A 14,826-nucleotide genomic window follows, 5' to 3' on the forward strand; every position below is an offset into this window, starting at 1 on the left:
GAAAAGTAAGAATAAATGTGTTTTTCACTATATTCTTTTTGTTCTACAACATCAGCACATGATTCGAAAAGATACTTAATAAAAACGATTCAATAGTTGATATGTTTCACATACAAAATATGTACAGTATCAAAAGCGGAGAAAAGAACGTCCATATTTGTTTCAATTACCCCGATTCTAGGAAGTTTTGAGAGTAATTGACAGTCGTATTAGATGATTTTGTTTATTTTGCAGATCAAAGTCTGCAGAAACAAATGCTGCTTTCCAAATCTGTTGACAAGTTTAATGCAAAATGTCATAACAACTTTCAGGCCATAACAAATCATATACTTTTGCTTGGATGCAGTGGGAATGTATAATGTATTAGACATGATAAGATGTATCGACATCCAATAGGTTAGACAAGACATTAATGTACTGGCCTATTACCGTTAAGACATGACAAGTATGTACCGACAAAACCATTAAGGTATGGTAAACAAGATAAGTTTGTATCGACCTATAATCAATAAGGTATGGTAAACAAGATAAGTATGTATCGACCTGTGACCGTATAGACAAGATAAGTATGTATCGACCTGTGACCGTTTAGCCGTGATAATAAAGTACTGACCTATTACTGTGTTTTACAAAATCGTTATTCTTTGTGATTAAGCGTCACTATCAATTATAATGAACTGAAACAATTCCATATAAATTAGCCTCAATTTGTCAACTGTTTAATGCGTAAGACTATTATATATCTCTCTTTACTGTACAGTAGACGTACAAAAGATCACTGGAAAACATATAGAGAGAGACATAGATAAAGTGGAATCGCTATAGATGCAACGAGCGTCCAGTCTGTAAAGTTGAACATCAAGACAAATGTTTGTTACAAAGATGCATTTAGTGAACTTTGTCGAAATTTGAAAGCTTTTACGTTTATTCATTTATTTTAACAGACAAATTAACTTTTCAAATATGTTTATAGGTTATGGAATTTATATTTATATTATTCTTCATCATTTAGTTTCTGTAGTATATAATGTTTAGCATTTTAAATAATCATTTTTTAAATCTTCAGTTTTTCTATATACCCTATCGTCAGCTTTTTGTAGTTTTTTGTTGTTGTTGTAGTTGTTGTTGTTATTTTAACCGGAATACAGTATTAGTGTCATAGACATAATGCGTGGGTTTCCCCTCCAAACAATTATCAGATGTTTTCGGAGTTTATGCTTTAACAACTTTAAAATCCGAGACAGTGTGATTTGGCGATAATCATCTGTCTTGGTTGCGCATTCTTTATAGAATTATGAACATAAGACAAAATTATGGTTCAGTATAATATGATATTTGTCGCAGTAAACCGGAAAACAAATCTGTAACCCCTTGATACCCACTATTGCATTCAACGTTGACTCCGATAATAGTAGGTACCTTGGGGTAAAAGATGAACTGTTGCCCTCTTAATCAGGCAGCAAACAAATACTGATAAACATATACTGCATACCACATGTTTGCCTTGATCATTTTTATCTGTTGAAGCTTGTAGTAAATGTAATTGATATTTGTCCAAAAGGACAACTTCAAAATTCATCATGATCAACTGCTTCTTAATCTTCCTTTTGTTCCCGGTATTTTATGGATTTTTATTGGAACCTTCAGCATCAAATGCACAGGGTATATCAGACAAGCATTTTACAACTCTCATGGATCTACTTGTTGAAGAAAGAAAGGCGAGGCAGAGATTGGAAGAATCTGTCACACAGATATACGGAGAGTTAGTTAACAAAACTGCTGGACCATCGAAGACATGTCAGCTTTGCCAGGGTGAAGTAATCAAGCTGAAACAAATGATATCATCTTTAGAACGCAACTTAGAACAAGTTGTAAACAAAAATTTACATTTAAGTGGCAAATTTGATAACGTCAGTGATAGGCTTAGAATCATTGAAAACCAATCTAGTGAATATCATTCCAAATTAAACGCTTTTATGAAGGTGTCAGCAAACAACTCATCGTTGGACCTCAGCTTTTTAAAGACAGACAGTGAAAACCTGAGAAATCAAGTTAATACCTTAACATTGAAGCAGTTTGCCAGAGAGCAGGATTTTTTGGCATTATTCAATCAGACTTTAAGTGTAAAGAGTGAGCTGTCAGCTATTTCACATTATCATAATCGATCTATGGAACAACTTTTAAAGACTGTACACAATGAAGGTACTTCAGTTGTGTTCTTCAGTTGTCTTTATAAATAAATGAAATTGTTCTTATCCGAAACCTTCTTGGAGGTTAAAATTAGTTAAATTTACCACGCATAAGGTAATATGAATGGATATTTAAAAAATGTAAGATTAAGATAGGGTTTGAATTATTCGGGATTCAGTTTGGGAAGATTTCGGTGTATTTAGAATTTTCAGTAAGTCAGACTTTATTTGGTTGGTGGTTTAAATAAAGCAGACAAGGCACAGTTTGGCTAGCTTTTTATAAGTGCTCTGCAAAGGTAGACTGCTGCACTTACAGTAATGTGCTCTTTTTTTAGTTAGTTTGGGTCGTAAAAAACGACAAAACAGTATTGCAGTTAAGTTCAAGGATGGAGCCTCAGTGTAGGTAGTGCTGCGTGATTAATTGCATGATTTACTTGGTCTAGATGGCAGCGACATAACGTTTCTGTCAAATATCATTTGTACATGAATAGTTCTTTTTTTTTGCAAGGCATAGTCTTTATCAAATTACTTCCACTATCAAAATCTGACTTATAGAAATAACTTTAAAGCTGTTTAATGATTGAAAATTATCTTACAGTAAACACTACTTATGAGAAGGTTAGAGAAATCCTTAATGTCGAGATGCATTACTTACAAGAACGAGTAAAAAATGAAAGTTTCGGTAAGTCCTTTTATGAGCTTTTCTTTTACATAGTATTTTTTCATGTCAGAATCATTTAACAACGACAAATACCAGAAAAAGAAAAGAAATATTTTTTTGTAATTATTAAAACTACAATATTGAAAAATAAAAATACAAGAAAATGCATTTGATACGGACAAAACACTTGATTATATCACGAATAATGTTGTAATACTTGTATGGCAAAATCATGGACATTAAATAGTCATTTGTTCTACTTTTTTTAGTATTAAGTTTGTTTAATATTATACCGAACCAGTAGAAGTGAATGTTGATATATAGTTCTAGTTGTACCTTTTTTTTTTTCAAAATACAATCAATTGCGACGTCAACGGTTGATCTTTGGTATCACCACGTTTGAAAGGAATTACCGCTTTTCACCGTATGTCTAAAAGTTATTTGATCTGCGTCTTCCGTGGTTCGGGTGCTTAAGGCAAAGTAATTTGTAATTCAAAAGTATTAAATCACTATAATCAAAACCTTTCACAATGTTAAGAAACATATTGCAAATGTGCACCTCCTAATGACGAAATATGATAGGTTTCTCCACATTTTTAGCATGTTGAAAATTCCCTATTCAAATTTTGCACAGTGTCAATATTCATAAGGAACATATGTACTTCATGTCGTGGACAGATTTTATTTAACTTTGCTTAACATGCTTAACTTATGTATTTAAGTATATATAAAAAAGTACGTGCTCACTAACATATGATGGAGGCGAAGTTCCAGACATGTAGAGGGATTTTTTCAACGCTTTTTTCTGGGTTCGATATCATGTTTAAAAGATCCTATTTTCAATTAATGAAATATGTGCAAGTGTACAAGATATAATAATGGCCAATTAAGGTTATCAGTTGCATTTCGACTTCATGTTAAGTATTATCATTTTCCAGCTCAAGGTACAACATACATTAGATGGGAAACGACCGACTGCCCTACTGACACAGAACTCGTGTATACAGGTATATCTATTAAGTGAAGAGATGACCAAACTGATTAGGAAAAAAATCATTGAAAGAGATACAAGAAGAAAACAAAGTCAATTTAAAAAAGCAATTCCGTAACTCTGGTATTCGCAACTGCAGTTATGGACACACAAAATGGCGGGTGCTGTTTCGGTTAAGTATTTCTATCGCCAAATTTGTCTACATGTTTACATAAATACTTAAAAACCATAGACATAAACGTTAATAAGTTTCGAGATCAATTTTAAGATTATAATTACACACCGTAAGGATATTTATATTTGCATTAAAATTGGTTAGGTCAGCAATTTATACAAATCCTTCTTATATTCTTATTGATTGACTCTCAAGTATATGCGTACGGTGTATGTCTACTAGGACATACACTGACGGAGTTCTCCGGTCAAGTATCCCAAAGGCTTGGCTCCGCCAATAACACTAGTTGGTTCTACTAACAACTAACATAGAAAGTGAGAGACCTTTGTGGGTCAAGGTCGTTAAAAACCCCCAAACATCATAAACATATTTATTAAATAATTTGCATTTTTTTAACATCAAGTCAAAACAATAGAATGAAATGAATTATAGCAAATTAATTACAGAATTCAGAAACAAGACTTAAAGCCTTATATTAATCTGTCTTCTGAAATCATGTATGTCAGACTGGGCGTTTAGAACATAAAACGTAGTCATTTATGTTATGATCATTTGCCAAAAACTAAAGTAGCACTCCAGCTAAGGATCATGCAAAATGTGATTCATGGGTAAAAAGCCTACATATTATTATTTGTGATATTTTGTTTGAAATGTCATTGTAAACAGGAATTAACATGTGGTTTTTCATATAACCCGTGCTCTTAGGAGATAAAAATTATATAAAATGCACTGTAGATTTCAAAATTAAGGGAGGTAACTCTGTAAATGGCACTCAAATCTACTGGATTTTCAATGTGGATTATTTTTGTAATTACTCGACGGTTCCTTTCAAAAACTTGCCATTTTATTCATGTCGTTCTGTACTACGATTCCCTTACAATTGTTTTTCGTTCTTACCTCCGAGGTTGAAAAATTTCAAAATTTATTTTTCCTACGAGAATTTTGCATTGAATGTATTGTTTATCCGCCATCTTGTTTCTATGGATATTTTGAAATGTTCCCTATTATCTCACAATTGAAGAGGTGAAATAACATGATTTCCCGCCATATTTCTGGTTCCCTGCTAATTTATTACTTTATGTGGTAAGAGACTTATTAAGTACCAGTTGTAGCATTTTCATTCGGAACTTCTGGTTTTGTCGTTTACTAAAGGTAAAGAGCAGAAATATGGCGGGAAATCATAGTATTTCAGCTCTTCAATTGTGAGATAATAGGGAACATTTCAAAATATCCATAGAAACAAGATGGCGGATAAACAATACATTCAATGCAAAATTCTCGTAGGAAAAATAAATTTTGAATTTTTTCAACCTCGGAGGTAAGAACGAAAAATAATTGTAAGGGAATCGTAGTACAGAACGACATGAATAAAATGGCAAGTTTTTGAAAGGAACCGTCGAGTAATTACAAAAATAAACACAAAAAACCGCAAACAATCTGAGGTGACTTGGACTATAGCCTTTTTGGAGGGTGAATCACATTTTTCAGATTTTGCATGATTCTTACAAAGACAGCTACTTAATAAGTCCCTACGTCCAATCCGTTTAATATAAATACTGTGGAATAAGAGTGAGAGCTTTAGATACCGGAGTTAGATGTACTACGTGGTGTAGTGTCTAAGAAGTCAAGATATTCCTTTTGGTTGAATCTTAGCCTTTTTTATCAAATTTTGGACTTTTCATGAAATTCTGAACTTTTTTCGATGATCTCTCTTGTAAAACGTTTTCATTCTGGTATCATTGCACATTTTAACTCAAGTTATTAAATCTAAATATACTTTAGGATATATATATATATATTCAAATGTAACCTTGACCCATGAAATCTACATGATTTCACTGTAACTTGTTCAGCATAAATATGCCACAATTACTTGATTCAAAGTATCAACTAGATAAAAAAAAAAAACATGTTCCATTTCAAACAAAGAAACAATAGAAAATTGCATGCATTACTAGGTCTGTAAAGGAAACTTTCTTTTTATTAACATCGACAAAAAGTAAAAATTTTAAATTTACTCATTTCATAATAATAGTTGAACATTAAACCAATGATGTATAACATGATTTGGATACCGTAGATATATCTTTAAAGCTTGTATTGACATATGTCTTGTTTAAATTTTGTTTGTGATAAAACCCAATCTAATGAAGAATTGGCAAGTATAAAAATTTTGTCTATTGAAAAATAACATAAATTTTCCATGTGCATATTGTTTATTGCGCGAAGTGTTATTTTTCAATAGACAAAATGTTTATCATAGCCAATACTTACAAAGTAATTTTCAAACATATTTTTATTTTTCAACATGAGAAAAATAGCTCTGAATTTAACTGAATAGGAGTGTGTCAATATTTTTTTATCCTTTGCGATATAACAAAATTATTTTAACGAATCAGATTACAGTATTTATCTCAAATTAATTTATTAAAAACTAGACCTATCAATTCTTCCTTTTCAGTCACTATACGTATAGGATCTAACAACACTGTGATCAACCAATAATATTTCATCTTTTATGAGTTTGAAAGCATTATTCAAAGGAAAAAAAAACAACCGAGAATTTTGAAACGGTCGTCTGAACAGAAAGTAGAATAGAGAGTTGTTAGATCCTACCATGCAATGACTGGAGGTAAAAATTGATAGGTATTATTTTAATTAGATTGGATAAAAGCATGCATTGCTTGGTTAGTTATCCTCTTACTAGAGGTAGAGTTTTTATTTGTCTGAAGAGTCACGTTGAGAATAGCTTAAAATTTTCTTTTATCCTCCCACAAGAAAACCTATCAGATTAGCAAGTGCTCTATCAATAATATGAAATGTATGGAAATTTAACTTTCGTAAGAGACCTTTAAATATGTTTTCTTTTTTGTCATATCAGGATATGTTGTGACCGAACGAGATAAACACGCTAGTAAAATAGGAACACCTGTCTGTCTTCCATTTGAGCTAGAATTTACCAGTAATTCGACATTCCAAGACAGATTTGGTTTTGAGGGTCGATTATTTACTATTGTTGATTTACAATCCAATGGATCACGCATTCATGTTGCATGCAGTGTGTGTAGAACAATACAGGCAACTAGTGTAGTTATGATACCAGGGAAAGCCACTTGTAGCTCTGGCTGGAAAATGGAGTATTACGGTTACCTTGGCACTTTTATGAGCTCTGATGACAACACCCCAACGCCTATTGTTTGCGTTGATGCTTCCGCAAATCCGGAAACATTGACATGGCCAGCTTTTCTTGAAACTATGCTTATGGGATCAAAGATGCCTCTCACATGTGTTGTTTGTTCAAAGTGAAAGGTTACATTCGTACAGTAGTCGTTTTCAAATTTAAATAGAATAGCAGAACAATGTAAAATTGAACATTTAATAAGATCTATGTGTACATTTTTTTTATTTTATTAACAAAGTTCGTCTTGAATTTTGTCAAATTAAAGCATTTAAATGGTGAAAACAGATATTTATATAGAATAACAATAAATGTTCGGTTCGAATATTTGACGTCTTATCTTTTGTGTGTGTGTGTTTTTCGGTTTTTTTTTTTTAAATATCACACCTTTCGTCTACTTAATGGGAAACATACTTATATATCTCGTTCACGTCTTTTGAAGTCAACTCTATGATGGTTGATTTCTGTAATTCATATAATTTCGGCTGCCAATGGTTTATCCCGATAAAATATGATAAAAACTTGAATAGAGACGACATCATTTGGTTTAGTCTACCTCAATGTTTTATCATGACATTCCATGATAAATTATCGAGATAACTGTGATACATGGTACAGATAACCAACATTAAACTCGCCTTATAGAGATACCATAAACATGTCAGGTCGCTATAAATATACCAAATATAAAATTTCATTGAACCGATGTAAACACACCAAATAAATTACTAACTAGAGAGTTCATTTAGAAGTAATGTTTTGTTTGTTTGTTTGTTTTTTGTTTGTTTGTTTGTTTGTTTGTTTGTTTGTTTTTTTTTTTTTTTTTTTTTGTTTTTTTTTTGGCTTTTATTAGTTATATTTTGTTTTGGGTTTGCTTTTTTGGGGGGAGGGGAGCTTCCAATCATTACCTTTCACTGTCATATATATATATTTGATGGTAAGGTTGAAAGGTCAAACGATCGTTAACTGATAGCTGTAATTCATAGCAAAGCAAGAAGAATCTTGAACTACGAGATCACAACTTTAGTGCATTTCAATATATAAAGTTTTGACAAATTAAAATATCTACCGCTTCAAACTCAATAAAACTCCACTAAAATAGAAACATATATGGAACCGAATTCCTGTGATACATGTAGCTTCTGAAAAGAACTCATCATCATGTGAAGCATTTATAGCACACCGCAAGCATAAAATATTACGAGTGGCAAATGTAAAACAAAATTACACTATTTAAAAGAACAAAAAGCTTTAAAAGAAAACTATAGTGTGAAAAGAAAATCCCATGTATTCTTTATCATTGCCCTATGCAGCGAATACTAAGAAAAAAAGTTTATGACAAAAGAAATTATAGAACGATACACTGAAATGAAATTACATACAAATATTATACAAATGGGTTTATTATGATATCATGCCTTCACTTGTTAAGTATAACGTAGACCAAATCACCGTGTTCTGAAATGGACGACTCTTTTGCCTTATACGCCTAAAAAACTAACATCATTCAATCAGGCATAAGCACCGAAAAGAAGTTAAAAACAAACATTAAACCTTTAAATGTATGAGTCATCCAAATGATCATTTAGTAAACCTACTTAAGCTTAAAACACTTCCATATTTGTTATTAAAATACGTCCAATGCATTATTTATATCCTGATTAAAAGCGTTCTATTTTAAAATGTTTTATCAATAATGAACTCACATATCAATCAGAAGTACGGGAAAAAAAGATAAACCGGGATGTCAGGGACATAGCATAAAACTGGAGACAGCGATAACTTAGGACATGTAAACCTGACAGAAATAAGCCGGAATGTCAGGGAAATAGCATACACCTTGAGACAGCGATATCTTAGGACATGTGAACCTGAAATAAATAAGCCAGGATGGCAGGGACATAGCATACACCTGGAGACAGCGATAATTTAGGACATGTAAACCTGAGGGACATTGCATACATCTGGAGACAGCGATAACTGAGGACATGTAAACCCAAAAGAAATTAGCTGCACAAATAAACCAATTCTATGGCGCATATATCAATTTTTTCTAAGTGTATTTTATTTTAAAATCTTGATATTTCTGGTTGAATGATATCAATATCGGCTATTACCACCCTAAAACGACACAATACTTGTTTATTGCTAATTTGACCATTTGAACTTTACAGTCACTAATGTTTATTAATTTCCATGAGTACTTTCAAGAACAAAACATACCGGTAAAACAATTGAATGAAAAGTATAAAATCTAAATCGAACCCCTTTTATTTTTTTATTTTTTGTTTTGGTGAAGACAAGTGTACCGAGGTCTATGATTAAAACTGACACAACGAGGCGCTGAAATATTAATAGTTTCAAAAGTTTTTCGGATAGATTTTCCTAAATTTCACAAGAATCCATACAAACAAAGTTTCATAGCTGGATCTGTTTGTTTGTTTGTTTGTTGGGGTATAACGTCCGAGCAGCAATATTTCAGCTATATTCAGACGATGAACATGAAATTGATGATTAAATGAACATGAAATAATGATGAAATGAAAAAGGGACGGGAGACAAAGACAATAGGGTCGACAAATTTTGATTGCCACTGGAAATAGGGAGAGGTGGGTAGGGTCGGGCAATTTAGCCTCCTGAGGCGGAGCCCTATGGTTCCTACTCCCATCGAATACCACAGTAGGGTTCTTTAACGTGCGAGGAACGTGGCATCTTTCCCAACACGGTGCACCACTATGGTTTGCGGTCAGGTTTTCCGTATTATAGCCTCACAACCCCAGCATGTAACACGACAGGGGTACCCCATTCCACCACCTGGGGCACACATCCCAGTTGCTCTGTGGGCAGAGCTCCCTAGCCCCCGGCTAGGGTTCTGAGCACTATTTAGTCGCCTTTTACGACAAGCTTAGCGCTGCTGCAGGCCTATTCTTTTAACACCCGGACCTGCACGGGGAGCTCCCGTAGTGGTATTAAATTAATGTGGATCCTGAAATATTCGAAAGATATTTTGGAGACAATCAGTTCAAGACTATTATCATAATAAAAATGCATAAAAGCCAATGATTTTTCAACACTGTATACTTCTATTCCCCATACTCAGTTAAAATCTCGACTTAAAAACATTATACATCGTTGTTTTTCCAAAAAAAATGGTACACCTAAATGCAAATATATAGTTCTTGGTAGAGATTCCTCATACTTTGTAAGAAATAATTCCAAATCATCTTCCAAATATACAGAAGGAGATGTTTATAAAATGCTGGATTTTTTAATCGACAACATATTTATTCAATGTGGTGGGCGTGTTTTTCAACAAACGGTCGGCATTCCAATGGGAACAAATTGTGCTCCTCTACTTGCTGACCTATTCTTTTACTCTTATGAGGCTGATTTTATAGCTGATCTGATCCAAAAGAAAGAATATCGTTTAGCTAGATCTTTTAATCTCAGTTTCCGCTATATAGATGACGTATTATCTTTAAACAATCTACTCCAAAGAACTTTAGATAAAGGATACTACAAACACTGAGAAGTCAGCCTCATATCTTGCCATACATGTAGAAATTGATGGTAAAGGGAAACTACCGACCAAACCTTACGACAAACGTGATGACCTTTCATTCAGAATTGTCAAATTTCCTTTCATCTGTGGCAACATCCCTTTAACAGCTGCGTATGGATTGTTTATATCACAACTTATACGTTATGCCAGAGCCTGCCAAAACTATGCAGACTTTTTGTATCCCGCTAGAATTCCAACAAATAGGCTTCTGGGACGTGGGTTATGTTGTTATGTTGCTACAAGACTGAAGCCATAACTACAGAAATTTTATGGTCATCATCATGAACTCGTGGATCGTTATGGTGTATCCATCTGCGCCATGAAAATTAATTTATTCAACATGTCATAGTTTTCCTTTCCTCGTTTGTCTACCCTGGACTTGACTTTTTATGAGCAACTCTGCGGGTGTTTCTAGAAAAGCAGAGGACGCTTACCCTACCGGTGCACCTGATCCATACTCCCAGTTTTTAGTGGAGTCCGAGTTGCTCATTTGCTTTTGTTACTTTGTATGTATGATTTTAGTTGTTCTATGTTCTTTGTTGTGTATGTCTGTTTTCCATGTCTGGTTTTTGTCCCTGGATTGATTACATTCTTTTGATGACCGCTGTAACCTTGGTTCCCTTAATTATTCTTTTAACCTACAGCAAAAAGGTTACAAATGAACTTGCCATATTATCACAATTTATTTATGAATTTATAATCATATCAGTTTTCATCGAAACATTTTTCATGACAACGCACAATATTTTTTTTATCAATAAAATACAAGTAAGATATATAATTAGGATTCTCAGTAGTTTCAGATCTATAATCAATATTTTAGCTAATTAACGGAGTAATACTGTGATATTATGGTCTCTTTACATCCATAAAACAAACTGAATATTGATGATCTCTTCCTTTGATTTTTGATTCATGCTGTGCTTAAATGGGGTAAAGTTTCCATTGAATGTGGTAAAGTTCCCTTTGAATGCGGCATATGGCATGGAGCTTGGAGAATAGGGAATCAGAATTCAAATTGGTATATAGTGTATATAAAGAGGTTTTGCATTATATTCAAGTACTATTCCATTTAAATTTCAGGCATTGCCTATGGTAGAGGTCATTCATGTTATAGAAAAACAGGCAATATTCTTTTTTTTCTTCCAGGTATGCTACATTTGTTTGTATCGAAATTTTCTGTATATAGATCTGCATTTGTTTTTAGAAAACCATAAATTCGTCTCACATAAAAATAAATCAAATCAAGATCAATAAAGGTGTCAATTTCATACACAATTTATATATTTTTCTCGGAGGTCCAACTACCGACTGACAAACTAAGAATGGTTATGGTCAATGAATGTTTTTGAATTAGAGATAAAATAGAAATTGGTGGGTTTGCACATGCATGAATCATCCTGGTTGATTTTCATAAAAAACTGCAGCTTAAATGCAAACTTTCTAATAAAATGGTGGAAGGATCATCATAAAGAACGATATGGTTATTTTTCGATATTTATGAACAACTGTGCTGGTGTTTCTTGAACAGCGGAGAATGCGGAGTGCTAGTTGCTCGTATCCTTGTATTATATTCTTTGATTTCTGTTCGAATCTTGGTTTCCTTGGTTACTTTTACGTATGAGGCGATGTCAAATATGAATTGGGAGTTGGGTATCGGGAATCGGCTATTTATGTTTTGTAATAGAGTATAAGAAACGCAACAAGTGAGACTAAAAAATTCCCACCATCTAGTTTACTCTTTGCCTTAATCTAAACAATATTGGTTATATGATACAAATATGTTCTAGTGTAATTATAAGTTGCGATATGATTCAGATAAGTTCTAGTTTAATGATAAGTGGTGATATGATATAAATAAGTTCTAGTTTAATGATAAGTGGTGATATGATATAAATAAGTTCTAGTTTAATGATAAGTTGTGATATGGTACAAATAAAGTACAAATATATTCTTCCATAATGAATAGTTCTAGTATAATGATAAGTGGTGATATGATTCAAACAAGTTCTAGTATAATAATAAGTGGTGATTTGGTACAAATAAGTTCCAGTATAATTATAAGTTGTGATATGATGTGCAGTGAACCCTGTCTTAACTGAACCCCTATTTGACATGGATATTAGTTCAGTGAAACAGGTACAGAGTAAAACTTCCAATTCTATGGTATATTGGGGTGAGGAATGGGATATAGGGAATGGGATGGAGACATTGTATGGGGTGGGGATTTTAGTTTTTCATAGAATTTATTGCTATGAAAAATGTTTTTAATCAAATTAAAAATTCACTTTAAATGTTTAAAAATTAACGTTTGTTTGTTGGGGTTTAACGTCCGAGCAGCAATATTTCAGCTATATCGAGACGATGAACATGAAATTGATGATAAAATGAACATGAAATAATTATGAAATGAAAAAGGAATGGGACACAAGGACAATGGGGTCGACAAATTTTGATTGCCACTGAAAATAGGGAGAGGTGGGTAGGGTCGGGCAATTTAGCCTCCCGTGGCGGAGCGCAAAGGTTCCTACTCCCATCGAATACCACAGCAGGGTTCTTTAACGTGCGAGGAACGTGGCATCTTTCCCAACACGGTGCACCACTATGGTTTGCGGTCAGGTTTTCCGTATTATAGCCTGACAACCCCAGCATGTTACACGCCAGGGGTACCCCATTCCACCACCTGACAACCCCAGCATGTAACACGCCAGGGGTACCCCATTCCACCACCTGGAATGCAACTGGGCACACATCCCAGTTGCTCTGTGGGCAGAGCTCCCTAGCCCCTGGCTAGGGTTCTGAGCACTATTTAGTCGCCTTTTACGACAAGCTTAGCGCTGCTGCAGGCCTATTTTTTTAACACCCGGACCTGCACGGGGCTTAAGAATTACCAAATATATAATTTAATTGATTATGTTAATATTTGATAAGAAATATGCAATGTGGATTCAAATGAAATTCTTAAAACGTATTTTAAAGGTGAGAGCCTCTACTGTTAATTATATGGTTTAATGTGAGTTGGGACCATACCCTATGTTTATAGGAAGATATTGTCGAATGTTAAAATACTGGTTTAAGTTAATATGTACTGATAACTGTATTTTTAAATGCTGTTATGAAGAAATGTTTGATAGATGTATTAAAAAACCAAACGACAAATTTAACTGGGCCTGTCGACTAAGAGACATATTATGCATGTATGGATTCCAGGATGTATGGTTACTTCAAGGGGTTATAAATGTGGTTTTGTTATTAATTGAAAAGAAAGATAGAGTAAAGAGTAGTTTTCATAGTGAAATGAACTTATTGTTCCCCAACATGTATGTTGTATAGATATGTATTTAACCCAAACATGTTACAATTTTATTTAAATCATGCTGTAAATTATATTTATAAACCATTTCATTGTAAATACCGCATATCTGCTCATTGTTTGAATATAGAAACTGGTAGATTTTGTAATATTGAGGGACATCTGAGACTTTGTAATATGTGTGCTAAACATGTAACTGAAGATGAATATCATTTTATTTTAGTATGTGAGAAGTATAATGAACTCCGAAAGAAATTTACCAAACCATATTGGAGAAAACCTTCGAATTTTAAACTCGTACAACTGCTATCTGTTCATAATGTGAAGAAACTTAGCAATTTAGGAAAATATTTATTCGTGACCGAGAAGGCACGTAATTTCACTGATGTAATTAAATATGTGTAATATTTATATTCGCCCTATGTCCACCCATGGACGAAATGGAATAAATCAATAAATCAATATTTATATTCTATAAGTTGTATTGCTTACGAATACGAATAAAAGATTATTATATTATTATTATCATTGGGGATGGGGATTTCTCCGGGGAATGGAAATTGGAAATTTAAAATGGGGAATAGGCAAATATCCATTAGACTTTTTTTGGACAAAATCAACTGTTTATGTTAGTTTCTCATACAGCATGTTGTTATTGACTTTTCAGGTCATAGGTAAATATTGCAACAAAATATTTAGTACTTTTGTCTGTTTAATACACTCAGACGGAGATATTTCCTCGCTTCAAAAGATGAAA

General features: G+C 33.2%; 1 protein-coding gene across 1 annotated transcript; it reads left to right on the top strand.

Annotated features, from left to right (window-relative positions):
* The first annotated feature begins 1,472 nt into the window (after nt 1–1,472).
* LOC148597331 (uncharacterized) lies at nt 1,473–7,521 on the top strand. Its single transcript, XM_088563938.1, has 4 exons — nt 1,473–2,202; nt 2,788–2,871; nt 3,789–3,857; nt 6,898–7,521. The coding sequence occupies exons 1-4, from the start codon at nt 1,581–1,583 to the stop codon at nt 7,320–7,322; spliced, it is 1,200 nt and encodes a 399-aa protein (XP_088420064.1). The 5' UTR covers nt 1,473–1,580; the 3' UTR covers nt 7,323–7,521.
* The last annotated feature ends 7,305 nt before the right edge of the window (nt 7,522–14,826 follow it).

The sequence above is a fragment of the Perna viridis genome, chromosome 15 (assembly GCF_037379345.1).
Source record: "Perna viridis isolate PV_CMFRI_1.1 ecotype Kerala chromosome 15, ASM3737934v1, whole genome shotgun sequence".
In the NCBI taxonomy this organism is placed as follows: domain Eukaryota; kingdom Metazoa; phylum Mollusca; class Bivalvia; order Mytilida; family Mytilidae; genus Perna; species Perna viridis.